Source organism: Pantherophis guttatus, chromosome 14 (genome assembly GCF_059756535.1).
Source record: "Pantherophis guttatus breed Tessera chromosome 14, ASM5975653v1, whole genome shotgun sequence".
Classification (NCBI taxonomy): Eukaryota; Metazoa; Chordata; class Lepidosauria; order Squamata; family Colubridae; genus Pantherophis; species Pantherophis guttatus.
Window position 1 is genome coordinate 7,573,573 of NC_142076.1, and position 24,377 is coordinate 7,597,949.

Here is a 24,377-nt window from a genome sequence, read left to right on the forward strand (position 1 = left end):
CAAAATATTGAATTTTTTGCAGTATGAAGAACATATAAGGAAATTAGTTTAACTTAAAGACGAGAAGGATTTAGGGAAGCATGATAACTGTATTTCAATACTTGAGAGGCTGTCCCAGAAAAAAAGAGGGTGGTCCTATTTTCCAAAGCACCAGAGGGCAGGACAAGAAGTCATGGGTGGAAGAAAGAGAGGTCCAACCTAAAATTAAGGAGAAATTTCCTGACAGTGAGAAATGAATCAGTGGAATGTGTTGCCTGGATAGCCATTTGATTGGGATGATATAAGGTCTCCTTATTTTTTTTCCCCCCAGTTGCAATGGATGGCTGTGAAAGTTGGACCATAAGGAAGGCTGAGCGCCAAAGAATGGAGGCCTTTGAACTCTGGTGCTGGAGAAGACTCCTGCGAGTCCCTTGGACTGCAAAGCGATCCAACCAGTCAGTCCTAGAGGAGATCAACCCTGACTGCTCTTTCGAAGGCCAGATCCTGAAGAGGAAACTCAAACACTTTGGCCACCTAATGAGAAGGAAGGACTCCCTGGAGAAGAGCCTAATGCTGGGAAAGATTGAGAACGAAAGAAGAAGGGGACGGCAGAGAACGAGGTGGCTGGATGGAGTCACTGAAGCAGTCGGCATGAGCTTAAATGGACTCCAGAGGATGGTAGAAGACAGGAAGGCCTGGAGGAATGTTGTCCATGGGGTCACAATGGGTCGGACACAACTTTGCAACTAACAACAACATCAACAAGGTCTCCTGCCTTGAGCAGTGGGATGGACTAGAAGACCTCTGAGATCCCTTCCAGACCTATGATTCTAACATAAAACAGCTACTTCTATTCCAATGTTTAGTGAGTGCCCAAGCGGTATCTAAGATGGCCACTTATTCATGTACTATTCAGAACATAGAAAGGAGATAACCCAATACTTGGACTTCCAATTGAAAGAGGGTAAGAATTGTGACTTCTTGATTTCCAGTCAAAGGTTATGTATTATTTTTAATTGGAATAATTTATCTCATTTTTTGCTTTTGATTTCTGCAAGTTGTGTCCAGTTGTGGTGTTTGAGTTGGGCAACTACCTCATTCCTAAAAATAAAAAAATAAAAAAATGAACTGAGATATTGTACTATAGCAGGTTAGCAATAATTAAGTCTGCATAGATAGCATAGGAAAGAGCTATTTCTTCAAGTGAAGCTATATGCATGATAATACTGGAATAATTCATACCAAAAAAAAAAAAATAATCACTAGAGTATTTTTTTTGTAAATTAGATTCAGAAGGCTGCCTGAATCTAAAATGACTCTGGGTGGCTTGAGTATACATATGTAATACTCCATTGTCATACTTTCACAGAAGTGAAATATGAGGTGTCTGCTATAAGCTTGTGAGAATTTGGTCTAATCTAATTTTTTTTTAAATTCATTTGATTCAAAGAAAACTGGACCAATTCAAACAATCAGAGCCATTTGAGCATAGCAACTGGATTGATTTCAACTTGAAAGTCCAATTTTCAAATAAAATTAACTATTTATGCCCCCGATTTTTATATGGCTGGCAGCCAATTATTTCAGAAATTGACTTAATTCTTGCTGTCCGCATTGAAGATGATGCTCAAGATGAAAACTCTGTTTTAACGATAATGAGAGAGAGAGAGAGAGATATCACAAGAGTAAATGTGGACTCCATTTTCATTACACTACATACATGCACAGACCTACAGACAGATTTTCCTATCAATATGATATCAAAGAATTCTCTATCTAGGTCAGGGGTCCCCAGCTCCTGCTCCACGGGCAGTTACTGGGCCAAGGTCCATAGGAAACTGGGCTGTGCAAGCTGTGTGCATGCAAAGCTGTGTTTCTGCAAGCAGTGGGTGAGTGCACACACAAAACTGTGTTTGTACAACTGGTGCACATGTACGTGAAATCATCTCCTCTTCCTCCTCACTGCCACCAGCACCGCCAGTCTGCAGAACCATAAAGCTTGGGGACGGCTGATCTAGATGGACTAACTATCTGGACTGCAAACTTGTTGTGGCCCACCAGTGGCCAGCGGAGCTGGCAGCAGATTCGGACAGTGAGGAGGTTGGGGAGGAACATGGGCCAGTCCTGGAGTCTGGGGAAGGCTCGGACGAGGGCTCTACGTCAGAGGCAGAGATGGGGCCAGGGCTGTATGCCAGTTATCAGCTGCCTTCGGAGTCAGACATCAGTGAGGCAGACAAACAGCTGGAGCCTGTTCCCAGTGTGTGCATGCGCAGAGTTGCCAGGCGAAGGGAACAGCTAAAGAACAAGGGTCGATTTAGGAGTAAGGCCACAGGTGAATGATGAACAGCCCCTCCCAGAGGGAATAAAAGAGGAGCGAAAGGGGAGTGGAGTTTGCAGGAGACAATTAGTTCATTCCTGCATTCTTGCCAAGTATTGCGGCTGAAAGATATCAGCCTGGCTACTCTCCAAGCCTGATAAAGGTCGGTAATTGTGAAATACCTTGAAAGACTGTGGGAGAGGAAAGACTTGGCTGGAGAGGAATTAACTGTAAATTGAATAAAAGGGGTTTTATCAGGGCGAGGAGTCTGCTTCGTGGTTTGGGAACAACTAGAACAAAACTATTTTATTTTTTTTTGTTAGTATTCTCTTGAAGCTGGGATGCATGACACCACCACACAATATTTTCTGACCCTCCATCATAAAATTCCAATGAAGCTGTGGAAAAAGATGATATAAATCACCTACTGCATATTTAAAGATAGGAGACTTCCTGTTTCTCATCTGTCTGGCTGTCAGCTTCTTCTTAAAAAGAGACAGTGTGAAGGTGGTGGTATGGGATTTTTTTTAAAAAAAATCCCCCCCCCCCATGCAAATATGTGTCGATAAAATGAGTGGGACAGAGTTTATCACATAGACAGAAGATGTTGTCATAAAGCTTGACTCATTTCTACACCTTTATCAAATATATCCTAGCTAGAAATGTTGGAAAATTGGGTTTAGTCTACGTTTCTATATGCAAAACAACCTAATTCAGTCTTCTTGGGTTGATATATGGCTTGGAATACATTTATCCTTCAAATTTTATCCCTCTCAAAATTTATGTGATGCATATTCTTGGCTCACAAATGCTTACTCACCTGCATATGTGAAGTGAAAATGCATAGCATTTAAAGGAAAATGTGTATAGTTTAAAGAGATACAGAACACGGTTTGGAATTCATGAGTTTCTCTTTCTAACCAATGTCTTATTGGCCAAATTAAACCCTTCTCAGAAAGTGTGGTTTAATTTAATCATAGTTTTATTAGTGGAGAAAGCAGACACAAGTCAGATTCAGTAATCACAGCTTCATCACTTAATATTAGTATTTCTTATTCTGTTCTTCTACTGCTTATCTTTACAAAGAGAATGGCATGGTCCACCACACAAACCAAGAATAAGCAAGAAGATGGGAAACAAACAATAGAACTCCTTTGGTATATGATGCTAAGCAATAGTTTTATTGTAATTCACGAGAGAGTGGATTGGGTATTGGACAATTAAAAATTTGTAATAAATGAAACAAACAATAATAAATGATTTCCTTCGATCGTGAAATTTTGTTCAAAATGTTCTACCTGAACTCCTTATTGTGTTTAATTTTTAAGCATTAACTCGAATTGCAGACATAAGCCAAGGTTGGACACATCATTTTCAACTAAAATTATCCTTTCGCCTTCCTGTTTATTACAGTCCAATTACTATGTGCTTTGGGTTTGATGTTGACCTATATTAACTATAGCTACCATGTAACTTCACCATGCATTTAATAAGTTCCCTCTTTAATCACATTAAAAATTAAAAATGTCTTAGAGGAGCCACATGAAAGGGTACAAGGAGGGCACAGGCAGCCTGGGGGCATTCTGCTGCATTTGGTATGGATGCAAAAGAATTTGGTACGTATGTACCAAAGGCAACTGGACTTTCTTGTTTTTTGTTTGCAGACGTTTTGCTTCTCATCCAAGAAGCTTCTTCAGCTCTGACTGGATGCTGGGGGAATGGAAGGATTTATATTCCTTGCAGACAGCTGGTCGTTTACATTCTTTTAGAGAGTCATTGAGGCCACTTGGAGATTTTTCTGTGTCCTCAGGGTCACCTGCATGGTACAAATGAGTGTGGAGCTGCTAAAAGGAGTTGTGAAGCTATGGCTCTAAGGACACAGAGAAACATCCAAGTGGCCTCAATGACTCTCTAAAAGAATGCAAACGGCCAGCTGTCTGCAAGGAATATAAATCCTTCCATTCCCCAGCATCCAGTCAGAGCTGAAGAAGCTTCTCGGATGAGAAGCAAAACATCTGCAAAGACAAAACTCCAGTTGCCTCTTGAAAAAAGCACCTTTGGAACAACCCTAACTTAGATGATGGAGAAGCTCTATAAACAGTTCAAAGTGTAAAGATAAAGGTTCCCCTCACACATATGTGCTAGTCATTCCCGACTCTAGGGGGTGGTGCTCATCTCCGTTTCAAAGCCAAAGAGCCAGCACTGTCCGAAGACGTCTCCGTGGTCATGTGGCCGGCATGACTCAATGCCAAAGGCGCACGGAACGCTGTAACCTTCCCACCAAAGGTGGTCCCTATTTTTCTACTTGCATTTTTTATGAGCTTTCGAACTGCTAGGTTGGCAGAAGATGGAACAAGGAACGGGAGCTCACCCCATTACACAGCACTAGGGATTCGAACTGCTGAACTGCCGACCTTTTGATCGACACGCACAGTGTCTTAGCCACTGAGCCATCACATCCCTACGCAAGAAGTATAGTATCAGTCTAAACACGTTCTGGGAATCTAGCAAAGTTAAGCACTCGGAAAGAAGCAAGGCCATTCCCGTCAGAGTAACACAATGTCGACTCTGAACAATTTCTTGTCAAACTTGTAGTTTCTTTCCTAATGGCAGACATTCTAGCCCAAGAAAAGAACAAGTCTCAATGCATCTTTTGAACTCCTCGTACCAGTGGAAGTTGTGCAGCCACTTCAGGGGGTCAGGAGACTTTTTTTTTTTTTTTGGTACCTCTGCGATCACCTGTCACTGTATCAAATTACTGACTGCTGGATGCAGCTGGATTAAGTCAAGAAAGAAGGACAAGAACACGGGAGAAGTTGTCATCTTTGCAACTGTGAAATTCCATAATTGCATGTCATGGTGACAGGAAGAACAAGGGAACTTGTAACATCCAGTGGCAGCCACATTCAAATGGCATGGAAACACCCCATTAGGATCTCGGGCTGTACCAAATCTTCATTTATCAAGGATACTGTGTGTAGTTTCATCCTGCTGAACACCTGCAGGAGTTTTTCTGAATTAAAGTTGTCAGAATTCTAGGGCATTTTTTAAAAAAAAGATTGATTTAAGAGGAAGGAAGGAAAGAAGAAAGGAAGGAAGGAAGGAAGGAAGGAAGGAAGGAAGGAAGGAAGGAAGGAAGGAAGGAAGGAGGGAGGAAGGAAGGAAGGAAGGAAGGAAGGAAGGAAGGAAGGAAGGAAGGAAGGAAGGAAGGAAGGAAGGAAGGAAGGAAGGAACTCCTTTTATCCAAATGCCTTCAGAGTTTTTCTGAATTAAAGTTGCCAGAATTCTAGGGCATTTTTTTAAAGAAAGATTGATTTAAGAGGAAGGAAGGAAGGAAGGAAGGAAGGAAGGAAGGAAGGAAGGAAGGAAGGAAGGAAGGAAGGAAGGAAATAACTCTTTTTATCAGAATCCAGGATTACAATGGATGTGAAGTGGTTCAGAAAATTAAATAGAATTACAATGCTGCATTTATGTAACAGTATAGGATGACGACATATTTACTATATAAAAATGGTTTGGTCCCTGAAGTATAAGGCCTTTATGGAAAAGGTGAGTGGGCTCATTGCATTTCATCCTTTCATAATTTCTTAACTAGACTACTGGAAGGAACTCTAAGCAGGGCAGACCTTGAAAACTGTATGGGAAAAAAAGCATTTGAAAAATGGAACAGGCCTCTCCAGATTTTTTTTTCTTTTCTTTTCCCAACTGCCGTCAAGATGTTATTTTTTATTTCCTGTATAAAATCATACATGTCCAGATTTAACAAGTTTCCTCACCAGACTTTGTTGTGTCATTTCACTCTCTAGAGAAAGTACAAATATTACCTCAGTTTCATATTTTCCCCATTTCAGGGCAGGTATAAACATATCACATTCCACCTGGCTTGTTCGTTTTTACTTTCTGGTTCATTTATTTCTCAAATTTGTTTTCCTGGGTTTTTCTTTTCCAGTCGGCTGTTTTCACAACTGTGTATCATCCTTGGGGTTGAAAAAGCACCTGTTTTACAACTATCTTCATAAATCTACCACACACACAAATGTGACTGAGTGATTGGCAAGAATCCCAGAGAGATCGCCTGCAAAGCCTGTAGGCTCAACTCTTTGGATTGAACTATGTACTTCCATCAATTTCCCTGCTTTTTCTCCTCCGGGACATGAATCCAGAGGAAGAGAAAAGGATTGGGTAAATTTACAAATTAGTCTTCTGCCTTTACTCATCTTGAGCAAAAAAAAAAAAAACCTAGAATTTTTAAGTTCATCTTTTCTAGTGAAATCATTCCCATCATCACATCTTAAATAATTATAAAGTCCTCCAAATGCTTTTCCTACTCTTTTATATAGTACATCAAAGTATTTTTATAATATATATTCCTTTAAAAATCATCAGTATGGTTATAAGGGACCTTGGAAGTCTTCTAGTCAAACTCCTGCCCAAGGCAGGAGATCTTATACTATTCCAAATTGTTGGCTGCAAAAAAAGGCAACACAGTTCTAGGCTGCATTAAGAGATAGATAGAATCAAGATCATATGAAGTGTTAATACCACATTATAATGCCTTGGTAAGGCCACACTTGGAATACTGCATTCAGCTTTGGTTGCCACAATGTAAAAAAGATGTTGAGACTCTAGAAAGAGTGCAGAGAAGAGCAACAAAGGTGATTAGGGGACTGGAGGCTAACGCATATATATATATATATAAAATAACGGTTGCTGGAACTGGGTATGTCTAGCCTGATGAAAAGAAGGACTAGGAGTGACATGATAGCAGCGTTCTAATATCTCAGGGGCTGCCCCAAAGAAGAGGGAGTCAAGCTATTCTCCAAAGCACCTGAAGGCAGGACAAGAAGCAATGGGTGGAAACTAATCAAGGAGAGAAGCAACTTAGAACTAAGGAGCAATTTCCTGACAGTGAGAACAATTAATAAGTGGAACAACTTGCCTGCAGACATTGTGAATGCTCCAACACTGGAAGTTTTTAAGAAGAGGTTGGATAACCATTTGTCTGAAGTGGTATAGGGTTTCCTGCTTAAGCAGGGGGTTGGACTAGAAGACCTCCAAGGTCCCTTCTAACTCTGTTTTCTATTCTATTCTATTCTATTCTATTCTATTCTATTCTATTCTATTCTATTCTATTCTATTCTATTCTACTCTACTCTACTCTACTCTACTCTACTCTACTCTACTTCTATGTCTAATCTCTTCCTGACAACCTCCTATGTTGGGGCATGCACAACTTTCAGAGTTATGCTGTTTCAGTGCTTAATTGTTGTCACTGTCTGGAAATTGCTCCTTAGTTCCAGGTTGAATTTTATTTTAATGATCTTCCACCCATTACTTTTTGTCCTGCCCTCAGGTGCTTTGGAGAATATTAACTAATTAATCACTCTTGACTTCCCGCTGAACAATTTAGCCCCTCTGTTTAGCAAAATGACCCAATTCTTCAATTCTCTCTCAAGTCTTCTCTTAGAGCTCTTCTCTAATAATCAATTAGCTGTAAAGTGAGTTTTTTGCCATCTGATTCCCCACATAAATAGAGCCCAAAGAACACGACCCAGCTGAAACTTTATAGAATAATTAAACTCAATATTCAAAAGGAAAAGAATATCTAAAATCAGGAGCAATAGAGTTTCGAAATATATATATATATATATATATCTTGATTTTGGATGTGGGCATGTTGTATGATCTTGGTCAAGTCTTCTTATTTTTTTTTTCTTTGCCCATCTGTATCTTCCAAATTCATCAACTGCCTTCCTGGGGGTGGGGTGGTTAATTAATCTCTGGAAAAAGCCGGAAGATCCTTTGACAGCTGTTGCCACAGAGATCTCTAACTGTAGGGCAAGAAGCTCCAAGTGTAACTGTGCATATTGTATCCGTGAGAAGATCGTGCCAATTGATGAAATGTTCAACAACACAAAAGGAGGGAAAAAAATGTCTGAACTTGGCTGACCTGTCACATTATCTCATCCCTGTACAGCCTTTGATCTCATCGGCCCCACAGCGCCTTGCACATGCAAAAAAAGTGATGATTCCCTCTGTCAAAAGGCACCTCAAAAAGGATTTGCTCAACAAAATCTTTTCTCTTCTCCGAGCTGGAGAAGGGAAGGTGATGCCGCGTGTGACCTTACACTACAAAGCTTATGCCACTCAGCTGCTAGTTAGCGGCCAACCTCATCGTGGTCTCCAGGGGACGCTGCCAAGAATGTCAGGGCACCTGACTGTCATGTTGACTTGACAAAGGAGAAGACGACTAATCAAACAACCAGGCAGGAGAGCAAAGCAAACTTCAGCCACAGTGGATAGCATGCTAAGGCATATATAGATCAGGTGTGCAAATAGGGGATTTCAATAGCTGTTCGTTTTTTTCTTTCAGGGGAAAAACACAAAAAACCCATCCGATGTTTGGATAAGTTTTGAGATGCAACCTTTGAAAGCTCTTGTTCCTGCTGAACTTGCTGTGCCAGAAGAGTTTTTTTATTCTGCTACTCCTTCGATATAGAAGTTCATATTGGTGCCTACCAAATTTTTTGTGACTGTGACTTTGGACCACAGGAAGAGGGACTATAGCAATGCTTACCATATATACCACTTCACAGCGCTTTTACAGCCCTCTCTAAGCGGTTTACAGAGTCAGCCCCTTGCACCCAACAATCTGTGTCCTCATTTGACCCACCTCGGAAGAATGGAAGGCTGAGTCAACCTTGAGCTGGTATGGATGGATGGATGGATGGATGGATAGGGAAGGGAAGGGAAGGGAAAAGGAAGGAAGGAAGGAAGGAAGGAAGGAAGGAAGGAAGGAAGGGAAGGAAGGAAGGAAGGAAGGAAGGAAGGAAGGTAGCTTTGGACTTAGATTTATATACCGCTTCATAGTGCTTTTTCAGCCCTCTCTAAGCGGTTTACAGAGTCAGCCTCTTGCCCCCAACAATCTGTGTCCTCATTTTACCCACCTCGGAAGGATGGAAGATTCAGTCAACCTTGAGCTGGTGACATTTGAACTGCCGAACTGCAGCTAGCAGTCAGCTGAAGCAGCCTGCAGTACTGCACTCTAACCACAGCGCCACCTCAGTTCTATTATACTATTATATTATAGAATTGTATTATAGTATTATAGTATTATACTATTGTCTGGATATTACAATACTATCATTATTATTGAACGATAAAATTGTGTATTGTAGAAATTGCACTAAAATACAATATAATGCAATGTACAGCAAATATATGATAATATGTATAGTAAGGCACTAAATACAGTGACAATTACAGTAGATATTACATCAGTTATAAAATAGTGAAAATAGAAATAATTAAGCAAATAATAGCATAATATTTCCGGGGCCCCCCCGCCCCCATTATACTAAAATGATCTAGAAACTTAACTATCTGTACCAGAAGAAATAATTTCTGGGAGGCAAATTCTGGGTACTTATTTGTTCCAGAAATAAAATTAAGCTTGTCCGAATTGATAGAAATCATATAATCCACTTTAATAATTATATCAGGTCATCAAAGTTTAGCTCTCCTAAACTTTTCACCTAAACTTTTCAGATAAAGGGGAAAAGGGTGCTTTCTGTGGGAACCTTTACTTCTCTTTGCCTATATGGATCTATCAGTAAAGTTACAGTAAAGTTACAGTAAAGTCTTGGTAAAATTATGTCCCAGCAGTTTCTTTTTCTGCATATGCCAATGGAACAGTTGACACTTTGCAATTGAAATCAGGGAGAACTTATCATATTTTTCATAGTATAAGACGCACTGGAGTATAAGACACAGCTTAGTTTTGGGGGAGGAAAATAGGGAAAAAAAATCTGCATCCTTAGTCTGGTCAGTTTCAGCACATTAGTTTGCTGGTTTTTTATCCCCTGCTAGGGGATAAAACAGCTTCTAAGGCACAGCTGAGAGGAAGGAGCAATGAGAAAAGCAGGCAAAGCATGGGGGGAGATTGCTTCACTCGGCTAGCGCCTAGTTAGGGCTGAAAAAAAAGCTTCTAAAGAACAGCTGAGAGTTGGAGCAAAGCATGGAGATCGCTTCACTCGCTAGCACCTCATTAGTGCCTCGTTAGGGCTGGAAAAAAGCTTTGAAAAAGCTACATTCAGAGTATAAGATGCACCCAAAGTTTTAGCCTCTTTGGGGGGGGGAAGGTATGTCTTATACTCCGAAAAATATGGTATATGTGCTTTGTTCTTCCTGGATTGCATCCTCTGGTTCTAAGACCAAAACATTTCTTTCTTTCTTTCTTTCTTTCTTTCTTTCTTTCTTTCTTTCTTTCTTTCTTTCTTTCTTTCTTTCTTTCTTTCCTTTCCTTCCTTTCCTTCCTTTCCTTCCTTCCTTCCTTCCTTTCTTTTCTCTTTTTCTGGGTGAACCCTGGAGCAACTTCGTTCTCATAAAGTATCACACCGTCTAATCAAAGTTTCAATCAAGGATGTGGAAGAAAGTACCAAAAGCCATTTCAGAAACAATTTTTAAGACTTTACGAAACAGCAGGACATATTTTGAAATCTTCCAGAAATGAGACCTTAATGTAAGGCTTCTTCTCTAATTCAACTGATGTTAAAGAATCGTGATGGAATTTCCCTTTTCATATCAATTTAACTGCAAGGCTCCTTTTGTCTAAAGACATCCCTCTCTATCCATCCTAGAGAAAGATATCAGGCTGGGCTTCAGGCCATCCAAAGCCAATTGCACAAATTGTACAATGGCCAAATTGTACATTGCTGAATGCTTGTCAGAAAATTCAAGGCCCAAAAGCAATTTTGTCTCCGTGTCTCCTGCTTAAAATTTTCACAAAAACTGAGGGGCTGAATTATGTAGTACAGTAAACATCTTCGTTAATGATTTTGTACAGATGCTGTGCTTTGGATTAAAAAGGCTGGGGGGAAAAATGGCAGAAAGAGAAGGAGAGTTTAAAAAATAATGGATTCCAAGCAGCTGTGGAACTACTAAAGATAGATGGCTTACTTTAGAAAAGTTTCATCACGAGAAAGGAATTGGCTGCAATGAGATAATTTCTTCCCCCTACCCACACCCCGCTTGATCACCTCTGAGAAATGAAAATTGCATTTAACAAAAAGAAAAAAAATGTAGAAGAAAGAATATGTTCTACTGTCATATCTGGCAAATTTTACTGCAGCTATAAAAGGCAGAAAAACTGCTGATCAGAGACGAAAGAAATGAGAATTGGAAATAGTCTCACTATATTGTTGCACAAAAAGAGAAGAGGAAAGGGAAAAGGGAAGAGGGAAGAGGGAGGCAGTGATAAGGGAAGGGAGGGAGGGAGGAAAGAAGGAAGGAAGGAAATTGAGATGATATAGGAGGGAGGGATGAAGGAAGGAAGGAAGGAAGGAAGGAAGGAAGGGAGGAAGGGAGGAAGGAAGGAAGGAAGGAAATTGAGATGATATAGGAGGGAGGGATGAAGGAAGGAGGGAGGGAAGAAGGGAGGGAGGGAGGAAGGAAGGAAGGAAGGAAGGAAGGAAGGAAATTGAGATGATATAGGAGGGAGGGGAGGGAGGGAGGGAGGGAGGAATGAAAGGGAAGGGAGGAGAGGAAAGGGGAGGGGAAGAAATGCAGATTCTTCTTGACTCTGCATGAAAGCAAGGAATGTCAATTTTTTGGGGTGAACATCATTTTCAGCTCATGAACGTCCCAAACTAGTTACATGTACATTAATAATGCCACCCATTCGGTCATATCATTGTGAAATTACTTCTTTGGGCCGAACTCTCCCTTCCTAGGTCCAAACCAGATATGAGGACTTATCACCATGAAAATAAGCTTCTCCGGGACCTGTTTTTCCATTCATTCTCCCTCTGTCTGGTTTGGTACAGCCACCAAACAGGACAGGTATAGAACTTCAACAGATAGTTAGTTACAGAAATTTACTACCTCCATTAGATACATCAACAGCGTCCATTCCCATAGGCACAATTTGATTCCGAAAATGGTACATACTTTTATGTTAAATGTGTGTGTGTTATAGTAGTACCATATAGTAGTACTAAAGAAGTGAGATTTGTATTCGAATCCTTGGGCAACTGTTGTTCTTCCAGAGTAAAAGAAAAATCTGCAGGCAATTTCAGTTTCCCATGATGTCTTTGAATGATGTTACATCACAGGCACAACGGTACTTCTTCAAGATGCTATTGGCATTTTTGTGGGACCCACATGGGTTGGTAATACTTCCTGCGAGGTGCACCAAGGTCATCCTGATTAAATTTCTCCAAACAGATATACAGTATCCCAAAGGTGCTTTTTCAAGAAGCAATTGGACTTTCTGGTTTTTCTTTGAAGATGTTTCTTGGATGAGAAGTGAATCGTCTTCAAAAAAAACCTAGAAAGTCCTGTTGCTTCTTGAAAAAGCTCCTTGGGGACAACCATGACCTGGATGACAGAGAATCTCCATGGACATTCAGATATATAGTAATGGCATCAATTCTATAACCAACACAAGTCCTTACTCCTATACTAAACTTCCAGACAGTTAACCCACAAACTTGGAAACTAACTGTCGTTAGCAATATAACCTAAATTTCCACACCAACCATGTTTAGACAAAACACGTTCAGATAGTTGTGCAATCAAAGTTTAAGAGATCCAAAATAATAATAATAAAAAAATATTCAGAGAGACAATATGGGTAAAAAAAACCCCTCTTCTGCAAGAGACTGAAAAGTGAAATTATGCACATAGTAGATAAATATAGATTCAATGAAGTTATTTAGAAAGAGTTCTAGGAAGGGAAGAGAGAAAGAAATCCATATGTGAAAAAGTAGTACATAGAGAAAAACCAAATTTTTTTTTTTTTTAGAAAATAGACCTGGTTGTCTTTCTATCTGTCCAACTATACAACCCATCCATCCTTCCATCCATCCATCCATCTATATCTATATCTACGTCTACGTCTACGTCTACGTCTATGTCTGCCTGCCTGATTGCCTGTCCATCCATCCACCCACCCACCCACCCACCCATCCATCCATCCATCCATCTATGTTTATGACTGCCTGCCTGATTGCCTGTCCATCCATCCACCCACCCACCCACCCATCCATCCATCTATGTCTATGTCTATGACTGCCTGCCTGATTGCCTGTCCATCCATCCATCCATCCATCTATGTCTATGTCTATGACTGCCTGCCTGATTGCCTGTCCATCCATCCATCCATCCACCCACCCACCGATCTTTCTATCTATCTATCTATCTATCTATCTATCTATCTATCTATCTATCTATCTATCTATTGTCATCAATTGTGAGGTTATCTGCCACTGTAATATTGATAGAACTATTCTCCAGTGTGTCATAGAAATAAACAACAATAATTTTATGTTCAAACTAAAGAATCAAAGTTCAAGACATAATAGCAATATCACTAACAATAGCATTTAGACTTCTGTACTGCTTCACAGTCCTTTTACAGCCCTCTCTAAGCGATTTACAGAGTCAGCATATTGTCCCCAACAATCTGAGTCCTCAATTGACCAACCTCAGAAGGATGGAAGGCTGAGTCAACCTTGAGCCACTCAGAATCAAACTCCTGGAGTGAGCAGTGAGTTGGCCCTGCAGTACTGCCTCCTAACCACTGCACTACCACGGCTAAGTAATAGTTCTTACGAATCAATTTTTACAATTACACTTGATCCAAATGCACAAATGTCTTGGTTTTATATAAATAAAAGCCTCTATATTTATACATTCTGTGTTAACTACTTAAAAGATGACCCATTTACAGTCATGAGTTCCAGAAATATTTTTTTAAAAAAACAGCAGCAATTTTCATTAAAAAAAAAAAAACATTTAAAATAATATATACCAAGAAAATGCTATTAGAATGAGGGACTTACTTTTCTGTCCACTGTTTCTACACAAGAGCTGCACTCCACTTTAGTATCCTGAAGTATTGAAAGAAAAAAGGAAGGAAAACAAACAATTGGTATAAAATAAAAGGGAAATATATACATACATACATACATACATACATACATACATATATATATATATATATATATATATATATATATATATATAAATTATTTATTTAATTAGTTATTATTTCAGCCATCTAGTCCCACAGAGGGACTCTGAACGGTGTACAAATAAAAGATAAAAAGATTAAAAAATAATCATAACCTCAACCTGAAAACAGAGAATATATTTAATTTAAATTAATTAAATCATTTACAATGTCAATACTCATATTTAAACTTCAAATGCAATGAATATTTCAGTGAATAAAGTATCTGGGAGAATTAAGACGGCCCCAGAAAGATCAGAAAAAATAAGGTTATGCCAAAAGCAAACCAAACAATGTAAAGAAAAAAAAGAAGAGTTTTAGCCCTTCTGATAATGTAACCTGGAAAATTCTTCAAAATTTCTTCCTAATAGGTTTTGCTTTCAGTGGAGATGTTTAAACAGAAAGTGAATGGCATCTATTGGAGATCCTCAGGGATGGGATTGAAAAATTTCAGCAATCGGTTCGCTGCCCAGTTGCTGGGTGGGTGTGGCCATGGGGGTGTGGCCTACTTGACCTCCTGCATCATGGCTTTCCTCGAGCCTCCAGGAGGGTGAAAATGGCTTCCCCCAAGCACCAGAGGCCCTCCAGAGGTTGGAAATGGGCCCATTTCTGGACTTCCGATACTTCCGGTAGGCCTGTTTTTTGCCCTCCCCAGGCTTCCGAGGCTTTCCTGGAGCCTCCAGGAGGGTGAAAACAGCCTCTCACAGGCTCTGGAGGCCCTCTGGTAGGTACTTCTGGTAGGTACTTCTGGTAGGCCCATTTTTCACCCTCCCAGAGCCTCTGGACATGCCCTGCACTTACCTGGCATCCAAAATGGGCCGCGTGGAGACTCCTGGGAGGGGCAGGATGGGATGGGTGGGGTTCAGCCAGTCCTTGGAACAACCGCTTTGGCAAACCAGATTAAAATTAACATTCAGTTCGCCTAAACCAGTCCGAGCCGGATGAATCCCACCCCTGGAGATCTTACTGCAAAAAGGGTGATTCCTACAGTCTCAAATGTTTCCTTTCTATGAGCCTTTCATTTCTCTCTTCATGTATCCATCAACAGGAAATAAGAAACTTTTGCTTCTATTTTTAACAAACCATGTTTGTTCAATAGGCCTGAAACTAGGATTTAAGGTGGTTAGCCTTAAATATTGTTCAAACCAGGGTTGCCTAGATATTTACACAATGAAATGAATGTGTTTGCTTTCAATTTGAAGCAGGAGTTGGTGGAGAGTCCAGCTCACCAGACCAAGGTGTAAAAGTAACACTGAAGCACAATCACTGGAACTTTGTGAGACACCTTTTAAGGGCTTGTTAAGATCTTTTTTTTTCCCTCCTTGAATGTTGGAAGTAAAGTGTTGGTTTTATTCTCTTGTTTTTGTCTCTTTATTTTATTTTATTTTATTTTTTTAAAAATAGTTTTGTTGTTTTTTTTTCCTTTAAAAAACACAAACAAGAACAAAAGGAAAAGGAAAAATGTTTCCATTTTACAACAATTCCGTATCAGTGTATAATCACAATTTGTATTTTCCCCCCTTCATATTCACATATTTGTAAATGTGGTTCCCTTATTTCTTACATATTATCTATACTACTTCTTACTTATTTATACATTTCTATTATATCTATATATTACTTTGCATACATTGTGCATTTCATCTTATTTATTATTCCTGTCCTCCAACCATTTATACCATTTATTCCATATTAAGTAGTATTCTGTTTCATCTTTTTCTTTTATTTCTTTCGTCAATTTATCCATCTCCGCACAGTCCAAAATTTTCCTTATCACCTCTTCATCTTTTGGTATGATGTTATTTTTCCAATTTTGTGCATAGGTTATCCTAGCTGCAGTTATAATATGTAGAATTAGATGTTGTATTTCTTTATTATAATTTCTTGTATGTATGCCCAATAAAAATAATTACGGTTTTCAGTCTATATGATGTTTAGTTTTTGTCTCTTTATTTTAAACTGAATTTATTTGTTCCTAAATTTATTTATTTATTTATTTATTTATTTATTTATTTATTTATTTATTTATTTATTTATTTAATTTCTATACCGCCCTTCTCCCGAAGGACTCAGGGCGGTGAACAGCCAGAAGATAAAACACAGAGATACAAAAATTTAAAATAGATTAAAAACAAATTAAATAATTTGGCTGAATTTAAAATACCCCATAATTTAAACAGATTAAAATTTGTATTTAAAATTTATATTTAAAAGGGGAGAAGATTATAATTATAATGTGTGTCTTAATTTACAGTTGGTATGTTGCATTCCAACAGACTGCTAACCATTTAAGAATCTATAATTAAGAGGTGGCAAACACACACACACACACACAGAGAGAGAGAGAGAGAGAGAGAGAGAGAGAGAGAGAGAGAGAGAGAGAGAGAGACTCCAAAGGGTGGGAAAACTGAACTTTTTGCATTGTGGGGTCCTTCATTCTCTCTGAGCTTGTGTTGTGGCCTGCCAGCAGCCTGCATGGATCGTGGCTAATCCCAACGACGAGCAGGCTGGTGTGGTGTTACGCCAGCAGCCTGCGCAGCCAGCACTCACATTGGACAGCAAGGAGGCTGAAGAGGATGTGGTGCCAGAGGCAGAGACTCAGCCAGGGCCTTCAGAACCTCCAGAGGCTCCTTCAAGTGGAGAGAGTGAAGTGGAGGAGCCTCTTCTCAATGCTTGAGCACGCAGGGCTGCCAAAAGGCAGGAGTGGCTACTCAGGAGGAGGAGGTCTCCTTGAGAGTAAGGCTTGAGGATAATTGGCCACTCCCTTAGCCTATTTAAGTCACATGCCTTTAGTAAGTTTCTTGCTGGAATTATCATCAGAGCATTTTTGGAAAAGTCTTATTGTAACTGGTTGCCAACCTTTGCCAGACTTTGGTTTATTCTTGCTACTTAATAAATTTGATAAGGACCATTGGTGTGTGTCTATATCCTCGGGAATCCGGAGCTGGGGCAGAACAGCTTTGGTCTTTCCTTGCTGGAAAAATTACCTGACTAGTAAGATCATCAGTGCTAGAAATGCTAGCCCTTTCTAGCACTGATGATGTTACTTAGTTGGGTAATAAAATGTCTGCAAGGAAACAACAAAGAACACCAAGGACCCCACCATTCAACACCAAGCTACAAATATTCTCTTCTATTGATACATTTCTATACTGCTTTATCTGGCAATTGTAATTATTTTTTTTTAAATATTATTTTAATAAGAGGGAGAGTTGTTGATGGAAAATAAGATGCATCTATCCTTTACACGGTGATTCAGTGGCTAAGATGCTGAGCTTGTTGATCGAAACAAGCTCAGGTCGGCAGATCAGTGGTTCAAATCCCGAGTGCCGTGTAATGGGGTGAGCTCCCATTACTTGTCCCAGCTTCTGCCAACCTAGCAGTTCAAAAGCACGTAAAAAATGCAAGTAGAAAAATAGGGACCACCTTTGGTGGGAAGGGAACAGTGTTCCGTGCGCCTTTGGTGTTGAGTCATGCCAGCCACATGACCACGGAGAAGTCTTCACACAGCGCTGGCTCTTTGGCTTTGAAACAGAGATGAGCACCGCCCCCTAGAGTCAGGAACGACTAGCACATATGTGCAAGGGGAACCTTTACCTTCACCTTTTGTTTCAAGAAGAGAGAGAGTTGTTGATGGAGAATAAGATGCATCTATCCTTTCAAATGTGCGAGGGGAACCTTTATGTTTATCTTTATCCTTTCAAAGGCGGGGAGCGGGAGGAAAGCAGGATTAAAAACAAAAACATGCACATGTTGAATGCCAAGAGTTTAGCAAACTTCCTGAGCTATATTCAACGTAGAACAAAGAATTTAACCAGGCGGGTTGCAACAGCTGTATTGCGGAGGCCCTTTGGAAAGGCCACGTAACAGGAAGCGATGAGCTGATCAATGAACACTGATATTATTTCATTTCCCTCAGCTGCCGCAGAGCTAACAAAAAGAGGGCCATCTGGTTTACAAGAAACAGCTGCCATCTTTGCAACCTAATTCAATATGCTCATGTCACAGTTAATTTACTGAACATTCATGGCTATTCTTTGGGGGTTTCTTTTCCCACTCTCTCTCTCCAGAGAGAGGGTCATATCTCTTCTTCCAGGAAAATGTGTGGTCAGGCCTGGAATCCATCTTTTGCACTAGGCCTTCAAACATGTCCCATTTACTACTGTGGGAAACTGGAAGGGGGGAAATTGTATCAGTGGTGGGTTGCTACTGGTTCTCCCTGGATCGGGCGAACCGGTAGCAGCGGTGGCAGGAGGCTCCGCCCACCCACCTGGACAATTCTGCGCATGCGCAGAAGCATTACCCACACACACATGCACGAACAAACTGGTAGCAAACTAAATTGAAACCCACTACTGGATTGTATGGAGCCGGGGTGATATATACATTAACATTAACAGATTAACCTTTCGATCGACAAGCTTAGCTACTGAGCCACCGTGTCCATAGATAGATAGATAGATAGATAGATAGATAGATAGATAGATAGATAGATAGAATGTATCCCAAATATGTTTTTAAGTTATAACCTCTAACAAACACTTAAGGCAATGTTCCTATCAGAATTCCGAGATTCCGATCTCTCTCAAATAATTTCTTCATTGGGCACATCATATTGGCACCATTACATGCAAAACCAACTCTGAATATTTCCCTGGCGGTTTCAGTACAGTTAAATTAATAAATTATCCCCTCCCTGAGGGTCACAGGTCACATTGTCCAATTAGGTTTATTGGTGGGCTCCCTAGGCACTCCTCTCTGTTTTCATCCGGCACCTGTGGAGGTGACCTTGGTTCCCACAAAATAGAGCGGTGTTGTGTCTGGCAGTGCATTCCAGCCTCCCCCCGCCCCATACTGTGTGGCGACTGAGAACCAGGGGTGAAATCCAGCAGGTTCTGACAGGTTCTGGAGAACCGGTAGTGGAAATTTTGAGCAGTTCGGAGAACTGGCAAATACCACCTCTGGCTGGCCCCAGAGTGGGGAGGGATGGAGATTTTGCAATATCCTTCACCCAGGAGTGGGGAGGGAATGGGGGACTTTGCAGTATCCTTCCCCTGCCACGCCCACCAAGCCACACCCACCAAGCCACACCCACAGAACCGGTAGTAAAAAAAAAATATTTCACCACTGCTGAGAACCACCAAAATGACTTCTGCCAGGTTTGGTTCGAAGTTGACAATAGGCTCACAAATGTATGCAGTGATTTTTTTTTTAACGTTTCCTAAAGTAATTTGACAAAAAAAAAAAAAAAGGAGGGGGGGTTAAAATTGAATTTAATGAAAGAAAAAGGAAGGATTGAGTAAAACTGAAAATAGTTTAACTATTCACTACAAGTAGCCCTCAACTTATGATCAGAATTGGGACATGAACCTTTGATGCTAAGCGAGGTGATCATTAGGTAACTCATGTATGATTTTGAAGTATTAGGACTGCTTTATAAATCCTTAGTAAGACCACACCTGGAATACTGCATCCAGTTTTGGTCACCGCATTACCGAAAAAGAAGTTGAGACTTTTGGGGGGGAAAAAAGTGCAAAGAAGAACAACTAAGACGATTAAGGGTCTGGAAGCAAAAACATATGAAGAAAGGATTTGGGTTTGGATCAGTTGTGGGTTTCAAAAAATTTTACTACCAGTTCTGTGGGTGTGGCTTGGTGGGCGTGGCATGGTGGGTGTGGCTTGGTGGGTGTGGCAAGGAAAGGATACTGTAAAATCTCCATTTCCACCCCACTCCAGGGGAAGGATACTATAAAATCTCCATTCCCACCCCACTCCAGGGGAAGGATACTGTAAAATCTCCATTCCCACCCCACTCCAGGGGAAGGATACTGCAAAATCCCCATTTCCTCCCGATCAGCTGGGACTTGGGAGGCAGAGAATAGATGGGGGTGGGGCAGTGGTGGGATTCAAGTAATTTAACAACTGGTTCTCTGCCCTAATGATTTCTTCCAACAACCAGTTTGCCAAACTGCTCAGAAAATTAATAACCGGTTCTCCCGAAGTAGTGCGAACTGGCTGAATCCCACCACTGGGGTGGGGCCAGTCAGAATTTTTACTACCGGTTCTCCGAACTACTCAAAATTTCTGCTACCGGTTCTCCAGAACTGGTCAGAACCTACTGAAACCCACTTCTGATTTGGCTAGTCTAACGAAAAGAAGAATTAGGGGTGACATGATAGCAGTATTCCAGTATTTGAGGGGCTGCCACAAAGAGGAGGTCAACTTCTTTTTCAAAGCATCAGAGGGCCAACAATGGATGGAAACTAATCATGGAGAGAAGCAACCTGGAATTAAGGAGAAACTTCCTAAGGGGGAGGACAATTAACCAGTGGAACAACTTGCCTTCAGAAGTTGTGGGTGCCCCATCACTGGATGTTTTTTTTTTTTAAATAGAGACTGGACAGCCACTTATCAGGTATAGGCCTCCTGCTTTGGCAGACGATTGGACTAGAAGACCTCTAAGGTCCCATCCAGCTCTATTCTGATTGATTGATTGATTGTGACATTTTGATGACTTGTTAAGTGTTTCACCGTAGTCATTAAGTGAGTCATATGGTTGTTAATAGAAGCCAGCTTTCCCCATTGAGATTGGAAATCTGGGGTCACATTATTTCAATACTGACTTCTTCTTCTTCTTTTTTTTTTTTGCTGTTGCCATACTTGATATTATTCAAATTGTCCCCAATCAGTATATTATTCATATAGTGTATTTATCACTACCACTGGCAGATATTTTTTGGAACAAGGTTAAAATTAGATATTAACATCTTTAAACTGTACTACATATAAAGCCAATTAATTAATATGCAGGAAATCCATATTTAACGAAGGCTTCTTTCAAAACTTTTCCAACACACCGTATCAAAGGCCTTCATTAAACTCAGAAAAGATCATTAGCATCCCTGCTCATTTTGATTTCTTCTAAAAGTAACTTGCAAAATGTCAGTTCGTTATCTAATGCAATTAGATGGCTTTCTATAAAATGAGTTTATATAGGATGCATATTCAAAGAGGGCTGTTAAAATCTACAGGATGGAGGCTGTCCATAGATATTACAATCTAACCTCTATCCCTTTATATGCATGTCTAATCTGATAGCATAAGTTACAAAGGATTTGCAAGCTCTAATAATAAAAGACAAGGAGCACAGGGTAAAGAAATATGGGTAAAATTAACTATAAAGAAGATCTAACTAATAGAGGCTCGTAGACCAATCAGCCTCAGAATTCACCAAATTGGTGAAAAGCTTCTGCCTTTTAGGATCAACCATCTTGCTCCTGGGAAGGAAAGCTATGGCAAAGTTAGACAGCATTCTAAAAAGCAGAGACATCACCCTGCCAACAAAAGTGTGTATAGTCAAGGCAATGGTTTTCCCAGTTGCAATGTCTGGCTGTGAAAGTTGGACCATAAGGAAGGCTGAGCGCCAAAAAATTGAGGTCTTTGAACTCTGGTGCTGGAGAAGAATCCTGCGAGGCCCTTGGACTGCAAGGCCATCAAACCGGTCAGTCTTAGAGGAGATCAACTCTAACTGTTCTTTAGAAGGCCAGGTCCTGAAGATGAAACTCAAATACTTTGGCTACCTAATGAGAAGGAAGGACTCACTGGAGAAGAACCTAATGCTGGGAACGATGGAGGGCAAAAGAAGAAGGGGACGACAGAGGACGAGGTGGCTGGATGGAGTCACGAAGCAGTCGGTGTGAGCTTAAATGGATTCCAGAGGATGGTAGAGGACAGGAAGGCAAGGAGGAACATTGTCCATGGGGTCGCGATGGGTCAGACATAACTTTGCAACTAACAACAACAACAATTGTTGTAGTGTTATTATTTATCCATATTATCTTTCTTAGCCTTCTTATTGGTATGATGATGATGATGAGTATCATTATTCTGTTACTTTGCATGTACACTGAGAGCTTCTGCACTGGAGAAAAATTATTTGTGTGTCTAATCACTTTTTTGGCCAAATAAAGTGTTCCATCCAATCTTGCCAAGCTAAAGCAAACTATTTGCACCATTAAATATATAACAATAGCAATAGCAATAGCACTTAAGACTTATATACCGCTTCACAGTGCTTTTACAGCCCTCTCTAAGCAGTTTACAGCATCAGCCTCTTGCCCCCCAAAAATCTGGGTCCTCATTTTGGAGGAAGGATGGAAGGCTGAGTCAACCTTGAGCCTGGTGAATTTCAAACTGCCAAATTGCAGTCAGCCGGCAGTCAGCAGAAGTAGCCATCAGTCCTGCACTCTAACCACTGTGCCACCATGGCTCTAAGAATACTCAAGTATTCTTAGTATAATAATATACTAATATAGTGAGTATAATAATATATTAATATACTTAGTATAATAATATACTAATATACTATACTAAGTATATTAGTATACTTAAGAGTATACTAATAAACTCTAAGAATTGCTAGAGAGGAGGAGTCTTAACTCTCTTTCTCCCAATCAGATTAAACTGCTGCCTTTTGCTCCTCTGGAATGCAGCCCCTCCTGCCTGGGAATCAGAACAACTGTCCATCCCAAATCAATGGATATTGATTTTCCCTGCAGATCCCACTGATATCAACTGTAATCTACATTTTCAGTATCGTTTTCATCAGCGTTTAGCAAGAAAATTGAGTGATAACTGATGTAGTCAGCCAGGATTTTTGAGTCATTTATTTGCTTCCACCTCTTTCCTGAAATCAAGTGCACATAATGTCTCCATGACTGTCAAGCAACTAATTTAATTGTATAATCAATAAAACAAAGCATGGTGTCCAGTATTATATTATATTATAATTATTTTCATTATCCACTTGATATTAGCAATGCAATCTCAACTGCATCTTTAAACACCTTGTTTTATGTCTTTATACCATTCAATGGGATAAATGGCCAAATGTTTCCATAGCTGTAAGGTGTAATTATATTTCTATTGTTTTATTTTTATTTTTTTGGGGAAAGACAAAGTTGTCGCAAAACAGGCACATTGGCCACACCTAATCTTTGGAAGAACTATATTCTATTTTTTTTTAAAAAAGGAAATATTCATTTATGTCCTCATTACATGGTATATATGGTACTTTAGGTATAGAGTTAATAATCCGTCAATTATTGAAATATCCATGGTACCACCCAAGGCACTCAGAAACGTAACTGCAGAAATTGTAGCTGTCTCTCTAACCAAAACATTACACCCTTGTGACTCTCCAAGGCAAAATTGGAAAACCGTGAACATGTTTTCCACATTTCTAGGAATATCTGCAGCTTGGAGAAGTCAGTAAATATTCAATACAGTATATTAGTAGTTATAGTTTAATAAATAGTAAATATAGAGTTCACTGGTAATGATTTCGGTTTTGATTTTGTATTTTAAATTTTGTATGTGCATTTTATTGATTCGAAACTATAAATATACAATGGGGCAAACTATAGGTGGGACATATGGTAACTCATTTAAAATTGAAGTCTTTAAAGCATTTCCTAAAGGACAAATGAAATAGCAAAAATGTCTGTTTAAAACATATGAATTTTTAAAAGTAAGAAAAAGTAAGAGCTCCCTTTCTTCCTTCCTTCCTTCCTTCCTTCCTTCCTTCCTTCCTTCCTTCCTTCCTTCCTTTCCTTCCTTCCTTCCTTCCTTCCTTCCTTCCTTCCTTCCTTCCTTCTTCCTTCCTCCCTCCCTCCCTCTCTCTTTCTTTCTTTCTCTCTCTCTTTCTCTCTCTCTCTCTTTCTTTCTTTGTTAACAAACCCGATGAATGATGGGACTTACAAAAGGCTAAAAGATACCCTTCTGGTGCAAAACACCCAAACATCTCTTTTTTCCGTGGTTTTCATTTGCTGTAATATCAGAAATGGTCAGCAGATGGAGGCAAACAACCACACAATTGAGTTGTGCTGTATAATAGACAAAGCTGCTAAGCAAAAATAATGGGTTGTTTTGTTTGTTTGTTTTTTCTTTTTCAGCATCAAGGAGGAATGTAAGTTCAAGTATCTTGTTGCATAACTATTCAAAAGGAGGAAAATAACTTATGGAGGTGGCTCTTACATTTTTTTTTTTTAAAAAATAATAATTCCTAAG

The 24,377-nt window shown here is 39.9% G+C and overlaps 1 protein-coding gene across 17 annotated transcripts in view; it reads right to left on the minus strand.

Moving 5' to 3' along the window:
• RBFOX1 (RNA binding fox-1 homolog 1) overlaps positions 1–24,377 on the minus strand; it is a 2,479,215-nt gene that overhangs the window by 1,136,578 nt on the left and 1,318,260 nt on the right. For 16 of the 17 annotated variants that reach the window (XR_015729837.1, XR_015729838.1, XM_087878443.1 and 13 more), the window contains one exon: positions 14,140–14,187. The exons of the other annotated variant lie outside the window; for it this stretch is intronic. Coding sequence is in view for 14 of the 16 variants with exons in the window: in XM_087878443.1 (XP_087734569.1) it covers positions 14,140–14,187 (48 nt within the window). In the remaining 2 variants the exon portion in view is untranslated. The remainder of the gene's footprint in view (positions 1–14,139; positions 14,188–24,377) is intronic. 17 annotated transcript variants of the gene reach the window in all.